Source organism: Monosiga brevicollis, genomic scaffold, assembly GCF_000002865.3.
Source record: "Monosiga brevicollis MX1 MONBRscaffold_20 genomic scaffold, whole genome shotgun sequence".
In the NCBI taxonomy this organism is placed as follows: Eukaryota; class Choanoflagellata; order Craspedida; family Salpingoecidae; genus Monosiga; species Monosiga brevicollis.
In genome coordinates, this window is record NW_001865057.1 from 489,589 (window position 1) to 501,364 (window position 11,776).

Genomic DNA, 11,776 nt, shown 5'->3' on the forward strand with positions numbered 1-11,776 from the left:
GCCAAACTATGTACGTTCTCTCGCCCCTTTTCCCTGGACGCATGCCGTCTGATGTCCCCACGCTGGGCACCTTGCACAGGACTAAAGGCTCACCGCCCGTGACCTCTCAACCTATCGGCAGGATGGTATGCAACATCTTCATGCAACCAGGACCAGGAGGGCCTTGCACTGCTGGCTTGCTTTTTCGCACACATGCTCACTGGGTTTGCCTCTTGGAAATGGCTCCGGTCTTGCTGTCCATTTCATGCAATGTGCTATTCTGGACCAGAGCCGCGTTCGTGGTCGCAGACTGGTCCGGATGGGTCACCGTGGCCTTTCTTCAATGTCCAGTGAGTTGCAACGGAGATTGGGATACCAAGAAGTGACTGTGAGCCTGTTGCTTTGCTCCTGCACGGGCTCATGGACTGGGTTTTGATGAGAGTAGTGGTGAAAACGGCACCAATGCCTGCCCCAACAATTGTTGTGGTGCCAACGACACGGCCCACTACTGCTTGTGGGACCTTTCTCAGGGTGCTCTTTTGGAAGATCAGATTAACAATGCCGAGGCGGCCAGTCGCCTCCAGGTCTGCCCTCTGTCATTTGGTTTTGAGCTTGCTGTGGCGTTTTGGTCATAATATGTCTTGGTGACAAACCTGCCTTCCTCAATGATACGTGTGATACTTTGGTTTGATCCGCGAACAGGCTGCTGCCAAAAACTTTCGCGAAACAGGACAGCCTTTCTTTTTAGGCCAAGGGTACGTGCTCGTAAGCGCATCTTCTGTGCGCTGGCTGCTCTCTGCCTAGCCCCATGATATCGCCACACACGCTGATCCAATGCTTTCCCAAACAGCTATCACCGACCCCATTTGCCCTGGATCATTCCCAAACGTATGCCTGGTTGAGCACATCTTGCTGACCCCCACCCCATCCTGCACTTCTCTTGTTGACATCATGCCACGCTTGGGGCGTTGCGCAGCCTTTTATGACGCTATGGAGACCCCTACCGAGGCGACACATCAGGCCTGGCCGGCTGACCGACCAGCCATCCACTTTCACGACTGCGCCGAAATGTCCCATCCCTATTGGGATACCAACGGCTGGGTACGAAGGAGCAATCGCGACTAAAAGCCGAAGGAAGGCCCATGTTGTTGATGGCTCTTGTCATGATAATCTTCGCAACGTCCCTCAACGTGCAATCGGGCCCGCGCAGGGTGTACCGCTGGACCAGGGCGACTATTTCGCAAGCCATCAAGGCGAAATGCGTCGTGCTTACTATGGTATGTTGCATCTCATATCAAGCTTGGCGCAGATCCCACCGCAAGAACTTGTGCTTGCGCGCTGCAAGCCTTCGGAATGCAAACTCATGCAGGACTCACATGTCTTTTATCGTCCATCTCACATCGGCAGCCGCCGTCAGCTACATTGACTCTTTGATGGGGGATTTGTTACAAGTGCTGGATACCGAAGGGATTGCCGATGACACGATTGTGCTTGTGTACGTCGCCCGGCCGAATAGTCTTGTGCGAGACTTAGCGAACACGACATTTGCGGCTCATGTGATCATCTGCGTGCCGATTTGCTGTGATTTTGACGCATAGTATGGGTGATCACGGTATGACTCATCGCAGAAGCTTAGTTTGATTTCGAATGATGGATCGTTGTGGAGCTTTGCTTTGTGCTCTTGACCCTCAACCCGCTCTTGGTTGTCTTGCCCCTTCCCATCCCACCTGTCTGCTTGTCGACGTTTCTTGGTAGGATGGCATCTGGGCGAGTTTGACATGTGGTGTAAAATGAGTAATCTTGAACTCGGAACTCGGACAGCCTTTATGATGCGAGCTCCCTTCATGCCCAATGCGACGGGCAAAATAACCAACGCTCTGGCCGAGGTTGTGGACATTTGTAAGTGATTCAGAGCGCAGTACCTGCACCCATGCATGTGCCTGCGCCTGCGGTCGTATTTGGCAAGCGGAAAACGGAGATGGTGATTTCTGGTACCCTTTTGCCACTTGTTAGACCCCACCTTGGTTGAGCTGGCCGGTCTCCAACTCCCCACCGGTGCCGCTGGCGAGTACTTGGGTGGGACCTCACTCAAACCCGTGTTGGAAGATCCGACCACCAGCGTACGCTCGCGTTGCTCCCCCCCGCTCCTTGGTCGTTTTCAATTTCGTGCTGAAGCTTCTTTGGGGTGGAACCGATGACCATGGGTTGCGCTTGGTGCTGATTCACAGGTGAAAAAGGTCGCATTGTCCCAGTTTCCTCGCTGCTGGCAGAACAACACCCAGCATCCATCAGGCAATAAAGTGCGTGTGCTCGCTAGTGAAAGACTTGCTTTTTTCCTTGAGCTGGGGGTCTGCAAGCTGATGCAAGCTTGCCTACTTTGCAGCCGGGCGATGAGAACAACCAAACCGTATCTTGGGAATCCATGAGGTTTGTATCGCCGAGGCGCTGAATGTCACACCGCCGTAGATGCGGTACTCACCGACGTGCCGCTGTTGAACAGCGACTGTCACTGGACCTATCGAGAGGGATTTGACTTTATGGGATACCGCATGAGGACAGAGGAGTGGGCGCTCACCCAATGGGTGCGATGGAATGGTACTTCTTTGCGCCCAAACTGGAATCAAACAGTCGGGCTCGAACTCTATGATCATCGCAACAACACCGGTACGGATATCAAATGCCAACAGGTTTTTACCTTTGCATCATCGGAGAACCAACTTTCGCTGATCGGATTGCCCTCATGTCGTGGCTCATGTTCTAGGTATGGCCCCATCTGCATTTGACGACTTTGAGAACGAGAACCTGGCCTACGAGCCTGCACTGCAACCAGTGTTGATGCAACTTCTGGAGCAGCTGCACCAAGAGTTTGCCAAATGGTGGACGCCCAATCCTTAGGGTACCTCGCGTGCTAAATAAGATGGAGGTGTTGCCATGTGTATGCAACGTGCGACGTAAAAACTTGGTTGTCGATTAAAACGCCACGTCGTGAGCTTGTGGCCATTCCGACATTCATAATCGGGGAAAAAGTATCGCTAACCCATTGAGCATGCCAACAAAATGCGCGAATTGGACGATCAAACATCAAGTTGGGTGGCATGGCCAGTTTGCATGGCGGCGCGCAGCGCCCAAAAGTCATTGACTGCGACCCAACACTTCGTGGAGTCGAGTGGTGCCATGGCCCAAACTTGACCCGAGAAGCTTCTACTCTGCATCCGAGGCCACTGTATGATGGGTCCGCTTGGCTGGTCGGGCAGCACGGTCCCGACCAGGCGTCCGACTCTGTTTCCGGTAGATGGGGCGAGGTAGGCGAACAGCACAGGGCTGTTGGGCGGTGGGCAGCTCACGAATCTCGAGCATTTGAGCCAAGGAATATGTGAAGGTTCGGGGTGGTGCGGCAGCTGCAGGTGTGGTGCAGGGCGCTGGAGACCGCTCTTGCACGAGCTCTGCAGTATCCACAGTCACACCACCATGCCTAGGGACAAGCACAGCCTGACCAACCATCAATCCGCGAAAGACGGCCAGCTGTCGCTCATCGCCACAGGGTCGTTGAAAGACTGCACTGACACACACACACACACACACACACACACACACACACACACACACACACACACACACACACACACACACACACACACACACACACACACACACACACACACACACACACACACACACACACACACACACACACACACACACACACACACACACACACACACACAAAATGCATTTAGCTGGTTGTGTGGACAAGAGAGAGGGGGTGAATGGCAGTGGCAGCTGGTGGTGGAGCAGGGAACGAGGTGGACAAGTGCTTGCGTGACTCTGGTCTTGTGGCTGCGAGGCGCATAGAGAGCCGCTTTTAGGGTGCGCTTGGAAGAATGCAGCGGCTCGCCGCAGCGCGGGCTCTGCCGCGGCCGACAGCATGGGATCACCTACTGGCTTCTTCCCGCGCGGGACAGTGGACTGCCGGGACATGCATGGCATGGCAACGACAGGCGTCAGCATCCTGGGCGACCTCACGGGCAGCCAGCACATTGCGGGATGTCTTTGACCTCAACTTTCCCGCTGGCCAAGAGCTTCCGAGCGCCAGCCGACGCGATGAAAGCTTGCTGACAGCTGGGGTGCTCCAGCCTCAGGCCTTTCGAAACGCCACCAACGTCAGCAGATTGCACCAGGCCTGACTACTCCTCACCGACCATGCGTCGCCTCATACCCCTCACTTTTTGAAACTCCTGCATATATAGGCAGCCTTTATGCGCTCCGAGGAACTACTCAATACCATTCTGCAGCTTCCAGCCGGAAGCCCCGACATCATCTATCACATGGACAATATCAGCAACGAGCTTTGCAAGATTCTCGATTTGACGCAGTTTCTCCGCCAGGTTTGCATGACGTGTCCAAAGCAACGAATGCCCTGCCCTTTATCCTACCTGCCGTTGTCTGAGGTGCCTCAGCCTCACCCCGTGCTCAACACAGGTATTGGGAAACTCGGACCACCTCCGCCTCATTGAAGACCTTGAAGGCAGCCTAGGAGCCTACATGGAACAGCTCAACGCACGCCCAGGTACTCATGCTCTCCCGCACGAGACAGCAGGGGCATCAAGCTGCTCGAGCTCCCGAATGATCTTACGGCGTCTCGCTTGCCAAATCCTGTGGGACAGAATTGTATCAACAAGTCAAGAGCTGCGAGAACAAGGTCTCGTACATCGCGTCTTCGCCTGCTCCTCGAGTCACCTAGCACCAACGTCGTTGCTCACTTTTTTTTTCCTCGCACAGTTGAGTCACCATGAGGATGCTGCCAGCTGTGATGCTTTGGTGGTTGACTTTGAAGCGAGTGGTGTGTGGCCTTGCACTTTAAACTGCACCTGCGCCTTTTATCCTGTTTTTACTGCACAACCTCATTGCCAGCTGCTCGACCTAGGTATCCATCTACCAGAAGCAGAGCGACTGGCTATCATTGATGCCAAGGCTGCGTCCGACCAAGCCAGCTTCACCTTTGAACACATGTGTCATCGTACGTCGTGAAGTCCCCGTTGTCAAGTCACCCCCTGCGCACGCACCATCCATGCAGCTGCGGCACACGTCTAACACTAAAAAACCAACACTCCGCCAGGTCCCACTGAGCTGGTGCGCGTACCCCGACGCCAGGTGCCGGCCCTACGGGAATTTGCCACTGCCACCCATGACGTACGCGCTTCCATGTGTTTGAGTGTCACGGCGACCGAGCTCGCCGTCGACTTGCCGTGCTTTCATCATGCTCACTGCGCTCTTTCTTCGAGCAGGATGACCTGATTCTCAATGTTACCGACTCGACTACATTCCCAGCTCGCGTGGCTGACTCAAGTATCCGCGAACAGGTATTTGGTTCAAGGCTTCCGTTCAAGCGTGCGCGCATGTGTGTGTCTGTGTCTGTGTCTGTGTCTGTGTCTGTGTCTGTGTCTGTGTCTGTGTCTGTGTCTGTGTGTCTGTGTGTCTGTGTGTGCGTGTGTGTCTGTGTCTGTGTGTATCTGTGTGTCTGTGTCTGTGTCTGTGTGTCTGTGTCTGTGTCTCTGTCTGTGTACACGACAAATTCGAGAGGTGCTGATACGGCGATGCTTCCTGGATTGTGCCCTGTCGGTCTGTTGACGCTGAATTCGCGTCTCGAACGTAGCTTTTTCGCACCTTTTATCAAAGCGACGCGACAACCAACGCCTCCCTGCTGTCGGTGCGTTCAGAAGCGTTGAAAGTTCCCACCGTGCCGTACACCCCTCACATTGATAATAAGCGATTGTTTAAAAGGGTCACCAACCGTCTTTCTCAGTTGATGCATGCCAACTCACTCTTTGTTTGACAATGTAGCTGTTGGAGAGTCGCTTTCATGTTGCCGAACTCTCCCAGTTCGATTCGCCTTTGGCACAGGTGTGTATCTATTACCAAGTCAAGGCGTTTTGACCAACGGCGCAACCTTGATACCCTGATTTGTCTTGTCTCATGCTGCATGATGAAGGTCACCAAGACGTTGATGCTGCGCGAGCCAGATTCCATTGAACACTTTCTCCTGGAACTTAGTCGCAAGTCTGTTTTGAGCGATCTTGTGTTGTCGAATACCTGCGTCTCCATACTCCGAAATACACTAATACATTGACTGACCGCGTTAGAACTCGGCCTCTTGTAAACGAGTACTTGGGCACCATTTTGCACGATGCGCGCTTCTCCGGTCGGCATTCTCGCATTGGCATGAGCTCGGCGCAACTCGTGTGCCGTAAAAGAAAAACAAAAAAAAAAAAAAAAAAAAACTCCCCCACTGCCTCACTTGCACGATTTCCCCGTAGGCCACCATCTCAATGCATGGGACGCACCGTTTGTAATGCGTCAGGCGAGGGCACAGCGCATGATAACGGGCATGAACGCCTACCTTAGCCTTGGGGCCTGCATGGAGGGCATTGATTTGGTTGTGCGCCGCCTGTTCGGCCTGCGACTTGAACCTGTGGCTTCTCTGCCAAATGAGGTGCTGTCCTTGCCATCGTCGCAACTGCCAAAATGAACATAGGGACAACATAGCACCTGTTACTCTCGTGCCAGCGGCGACAGGGCGCGGAAAGCGGCTTGCTCACATTTGAATGCACGACATCCGGGCCCGACCCTGATTTGCTTGTTTGCTCTTTCCCCTCTCTGTATCAGGTGTGGGACCCATCGGTCATCAAGCTGCACGTTGTGTCCGAGTTGGATGATCAATTGGTGGGCGTGATTTACTGTGACTTTTTCCGACGTGATAATAAACGCAACAACGCCGTTCACTTCAACATTCAATCGGCGCGTGCTGAGCATCACGATTGGTCTCGCCAGCTGCCCGTTTTGGCCGTGGTATGTGGTGCAGCTCGATGTTCTCTTGCTAATGAAAGCAGTGCAGTTGTTCTTGTTCTTGCTGATGACTATATGTTTTTTTTTTTTTCGCTTGTTGTGCCGGTCATCTTTTTTCTGGTATAGACGCTTGGCGTGCCCATGAATCGCTTTCAGCCATTGGGCCTGCAACAGTGTGTGACATTGTTTCACGAGTTTGGCCACGTGATGCACTCAATTCTGTCGAGTGTACGCTTGCAAAATATTTCGGGCACTCGTGTGGCTGCTGACTTTGCCGAAGTACCATCGACTCTTTTTGAGGTGCGTACGATAAACTCAGTCGTACATGAGCCCAGTGATTGGCAACAACCATCGTGCCGCGAGGTGCTGAGGATTTCGTTGAACCTTTCTTCTTTCCTTGCTCAATTGTGTACGCTTGACATGTGTAGAAATTTGCAACAGAGTACGAGTTTGTGGAGCAGTTTGCTCGGCACAGCTTGACAAATCAAGTATGGTATTGGGCGGGTTTGAAGTGGTGGAAGGGCTGCAAGCCGTTGTTTTTACGACCATGCCATTGAGCTCACTGCCGTGTCATCTGCCTGTAGCCGGTGTCAGAGGACGAGTTCAATCACAACAAGGCAGAGATGCGCGCCGCAGACATCCTGAACGTAAACGAATCTTTGACTATGGCGTTGATTGATCACTACCTGCACCGTCAGCCGCCGCAGGTTCGTGAAATTGCCCCCGAGGCACACGATGGCTTTCTTCGCATGTGTGACCCTCATGACCAACGCTGATTTAGAGCTACGCGGCCACGCAAGCCTTGGTTGAACAAGTTTGGCATGAACACAGCTATGCGCGCATTGATGGCGTGCCTGTGTGGTCACGGTACGCACCCCTTAACACGTTGGCCCGCCTTTCGATTTTGCGGCGCAGCAGATTTCTTGCCTTGGAACGCTCCACCTTTTTTTTAGTTTTGTTTTTTTTTGTTCCAACATTGCTTTCTCCGGCACAGCTTCACTGCAGTCCACTGTGCCTGTTGCTCTTTCCCAGATTTTTTCACCTGAGCAGCTATGGCAGCTTTTACTATTCGTACTCACTCTGTAATGTAGGTTATCAGCTGTGGTGGCAGTCGCTGTAGTCTTGTGTGTTCACACCTCAACCTCTTTGTGGGTTTCCTAGGCTATCAGTGCCAAATTGTGGCAGCACATGTTTAGGGCAGACCCTCAATCCACGACGAGCGGTCAACGGTGCGTTTTCTCAGGCAGAACGATTCGCTCGATTCGAGCATAATGATCTCATCATGGGTTTGTGGACGTGGGCGACACGAATGCTTTTGCACTCGACAGGCTTCGGGATCAGCTCTTGTCACAGGGTGGAGCCCGGTCGCCATGGCAACTGCTAGAGGGATGCATGGCTGAGCCACCCTCCGTGGACGGATTTGTGGACGGTTATGTGGACTATCTGCAGGAGAGCCTTCCTCACTGACGAGAGGGGTGATGTGCTCCTCATTGAGTTATAATTGACATTGTGATCTGCCCGTCAGAATGGCCGCTGCTAGGTTTTGACCAGTCAGATGTACCCCATAAGCATTGTGCTTATTAATTTCTCTCTTGTTACTATGGCAAGAAGGTTGAAGTCAGTTATCAAGCAGAGACGACTCGGGCACTGGGGAGAAAGTATATCCTGGCACGACAGTCAGAAAACCCCAAGGCGTGGAGATAATAGAGGGTATATAAGATGACACGAACAGCCCACCAGGGCTGAGATGAATACTGATGCAATGATCACAGAGCAATATGGGCCCTAGTATAGCAGGAGCGGACTGCGGGTTGACAAGCGATCCAGTGTAGCGTCCATGTCTAAATCGTCATCGTCATCGGGATCCTCAGAGGAGAGGAAGATGTATTCCCGTTGTGCAAAGCGCACCCAGTCGGTGATCTATGCCAAGAGATCAGGTGCACAACAGTCAAGGCGCGCGCCGAGCTTGATCGCAATCGCATCAAAACCAAGATTAGGAAATAGCAGAGAAGGCACACGCATACCTTTTCCTCGTCATCACTGGCTTCATTCTCCTCCATATACAGGTACTGCACGCGCGAGGTGACATGGGTGGTGAGCGTGTCACACCGCGGTCAGCCAGAGGCAGGGGTCAAGAGTGCGGATAATGGCGTGCCATACCTTGTTGACATTGATAAAGGTGTTGAAGAAAGTCTTGGCTTTGCCACTGCGCTTAATGTCCATTAGCCTAGCAATTGAGCGCAGGGGATAGTGAGCAGACTTGAAGGGGAGGGGAGGGGAAGGGGAGGCAGCCGGGCGCACAAAAACGCAAGAACGCAGTCATGAGATAAGAATGAGATCAGACGCCAACCGACCGAATGATGGTGGGGCTGCGAGGGTTGATCATGTCGAGAATTTGACAGAGCATATCATTAAAGTTCATGGCTTCAGTTCCAAGTTCATCGAGACGATTGAGCTGCTCGTCGTAGAACATCTCGAGTTCAAACATGGAAAGGCAGCCATCGCCGTCCAAATCCATGATTCGAAACCAGTATTCTGCCGCTTGGGCTGAAGTTTTGTCCTCTTCGCTGAGCACAAAGTAGACAAAGTCCCAATACGCCATATCCTCGTCGGTGCTGTCCGCTGAAAACACTGTTCCACTGAATATCCGATCCAGAACCAAAGAGGAGAGGCCTGTGCCGAGGGTAACAGGGGCGAGTGCGCAACAGAAGTGGTGTCAAAATGAGACCTTTGAACATCGCGGCAGCTGGTTGGTTTCAAAGGCACCGCGACGTATGGGGTATGGGTTGGAGCCTGGTCGAGTGTTTGTGGGAAAGGAACTCAATCAAGGATGTAAATAGGACCAACCGCCATCACCGTAGAGAGCCAACTCGCGCTGGGAGATGCTGAGATCGTGGTCCTTGTCCAGCTTCCAGAAACTGGTATAAATGACATAAAAGTGTTCGTAGGAGAAGACGCGTTGTTCCTAAATCAGGCGAGCACGGCGATCATGAGTCAGAGGCAAAAACAGGAAGGCGAGGCAAGGGACAACACAGGTAAGGAGGGGTCGATGAGACCACCGGATGTACCTTGTTGATGTTGAACTCCTCCTCCAAGGATTCGAGGATGGCACATAGCGGGGAGCGTTCGATTTGGCGGGCGGTTAAGATCCGAGACCAGTTACGATCGGCCAGGTAGTAGATACGGGCAATGGCGGTGTCGATGTAGCGCTCATGGTAATCGGGGGAATCAATGAGAAACTCGAGGCCAGGGTGGCGATCGATCACGTTCTGCATAAAGCGACGCCAGTGTTTGGGCTCGACGGCCTTGATGAACCCGGTTATGGCGCGGGTTGTGGTATCCACGTGTGGACAGTCATCGTCATTGGCGTACACAAGTAGGGCCACCATTTTCTCGCTTTCAGAGTGGTGTTGGCTGGCCAGACTGCGCCAAAACCCGTCCAGGATGTGGGGTGTGATGGACTGGGCGCCGCTGAAGCGTCGACAAGCTGCAGCCAGGTCGGCGGCAAAATAGATGCAAACGCCCAGGACGCGGCAGATGGCTTCAAGGTCATCGAGGACAAGCTCCGTGTGAGGCCCGTCAAACACATCGCGCAGCTCGTCCAGGAGATGCGCGTCGGCTTCAGAGAGCGAACCACGGTGGGGTTTGTGATAGAATGGGGGCACGAAGCTGTGAGCGTCACCCGGAATGGAGAAGCGCTTGTGAGCGCGAGGCGAGACGAGGTCGGTGGAGCGGCGTGGCGCGCGAGGGCCGCCAGCGCCGCCGCCACCATTGGCGGGTCCGGTCATGATGCGACGAGATAGGGGTTGGCCAGCCACGGGGCTGTTGGGGGAGGCACCAGCAGCACTGCCGTTGTTGCCGCTGCTCGGGCTGGCACGGGCTACGGGGGGCGAGCTCAGCTGGGATGGTGTCTTTGGCCGTGCCGCAGCTGTGGCTTCCGCGGCAACCTCCGAGTCGGTGTTGGACCAATCGCCGGCCTCGATGCGTGTGAGCCGGCTGGACCAACGATCAAAGACCTCAGGATCAGACAGAAACTCGAAGATAAACTGTTCCAGCTTCCGCTCGGGGACCACCATGGTGGCAGGAGGCTCGAGTGACTGTCCATCCATTGCGGCTATCATGCTGCCCCCAGCTCCTTACCCACCCTCAAACCCCCTCCACAACCGTGTTATGATAACGTCACAGTAAAACGCTGCACAAGTGGCAGGCAGGCAGGCAGGCAGGCGGGCGGGCGGGCAGGCAAGCAAACAGGCAGCGCATCGGCAGGCATCAAAGTCGTCGTCGTCGTAAAAAAAAAAAAAAATCGAAAAGTGAGAAAAATAGAGAATACAAGAAGCGATAGACTGACATTTATCACACTTTGTGTTGCCAATAGAAACAGTAGTGCAACTACAGTTTTCAACATATACTTCTGACAGTAGGGTGTGCTTATGTTGGTTCAACGCATCCATTCGCTCAACACGTCATAACCTGTCCCTGTTGCTGTATTAGGTTATTGTAGTTGTTGATGAGGTTACTGTTGCTGGATAGTCATGTATACTTGAATAGTCTTGTTACTTAATGTCGTCGTCTGAAGAGTATATGCAGACGCGTAGCCACCGACTCTTACGTTATTTTGCTTCATACGCACATCTTTAATTCTGCTCTTTTGTTTGTTCTTTCTTTTCTGTGTGTCTTTCTTTTCTGTGTGTGTCTCTCACTTATTTCTCTCTTCTCTCTTCTCTCTCTCTTCTCTCTCTTCTCTCTTCTCTCTCTCTTCTCTCTCTTCTCTCTCTCTCTCTTCTCTCTCTCTTCTCTCTCTTCTCTCTCTCTCTCTTCTCTCTCTCTTCTCTCTCTTCTCTCTCTTCTCTCTCTCTTCTCTCTCTCTTCTCTCTCTCTTCTCTCTCTCTTCTCTCTCTCTCTCTCTTCTCTCTCTCTTCTCTCTCTCTTCTCTCTCTCTCTCTCTTCTCTCTCT

At 53.0% G+C, this 11,776-nt stretch overlaps 3 protein-coding genes across 3 annotated transcripts; 2 read left to right on the plus strand and 1 right to left on the minus strand.

The window, feature by feature from the left end:
- Positions 1-192: 192 nt before the first annotated feature.
- Positions 193-2,874, plus strand: MONBRDRAFT_27633 (uncharacterized protein; the record flags this gene model as incomplete). The annotated part of the gene is made up of 14 exons (XM_001748001.1): positions 193-329; positions 425-563; positions 682-734; positions 830-867; positions 956-1,080; positions 1,190-1,256; positions 1,387-1,474; positions 1,578-1,591; positions 1,801-1,878; positions 1,993-2,099; positions 2,208-2,279; positions 2,363-2,406; positions 2,480-2,643; positions 2,741-2,874. The coding sequence occupies 14 exons, from the start codon at positions 193-195 to the stop codon at positions 2,872-2,874; spliced, it is 1,260 nt and encodes a 419-aa protein (XP_001748053.1).
- An 858-nt stretch (positions 2,875-3,732) lies between these two features.
- On the plus strand, positions 3,733-8,289 carry MONBRDRAFT_33521 (uncharacterized protein; the record flags this gene model as incomplete). Its single annotated transcript, XM_001748002.1, has 19 exons — positions 3,733-4,139; positions 4,227-4,364; positions 4,759-4,819; positions 4,904-4,996; positions 5,096-5,169; positions 5,265-5,339; positions 5,633-5,686; positions 5,821-5,880; positions 5,969-6,036; positions 6,120-6,178; positions 6,294-6,469; positions 6,643-6,825; positions 6,949-7,122; positions 7,251-7,310; positions 7,407-7,529; positions 7,604-7,689; positions 7,855-7,909; positions 7,984-8,051; positions 8,151-8,289. The coding sequence occupies exons 1-19, from the start codon at positions 3,861-3,863 to the stop codon at positions 8,287-8,289; spliced, it is 2,025 nt and encodes a 674-aa protein (XP_001748054.1). The 5' UTR covers positions 3,733-3,860.
- Positions 8,290-8,607: 318 nt separating this feature from the next.
- Positions 8,608-10,898, minus strand: MONBRDRAFT_10318 (uncharacterized protein; the record flags this gene model as incomplete). The annotated part of the gene is made up of 6 exons (XM_001748070.1): positions 8,608-8,742; positions 8,847-8,891; positions 8,983-9,049; positions 9,177-9,495; positions 9,670-9,787; positions 9,891-10,898. 6 exons carry the CDS (start codon positions 10,896-10,898, stop codon positions 8,608-8,610), a joined length of 1,692 nt encoding a protein of 563 aa, XP_001748122.1.
- Positions 10,899-11,776: the final 878 nt, after the last annotated feature.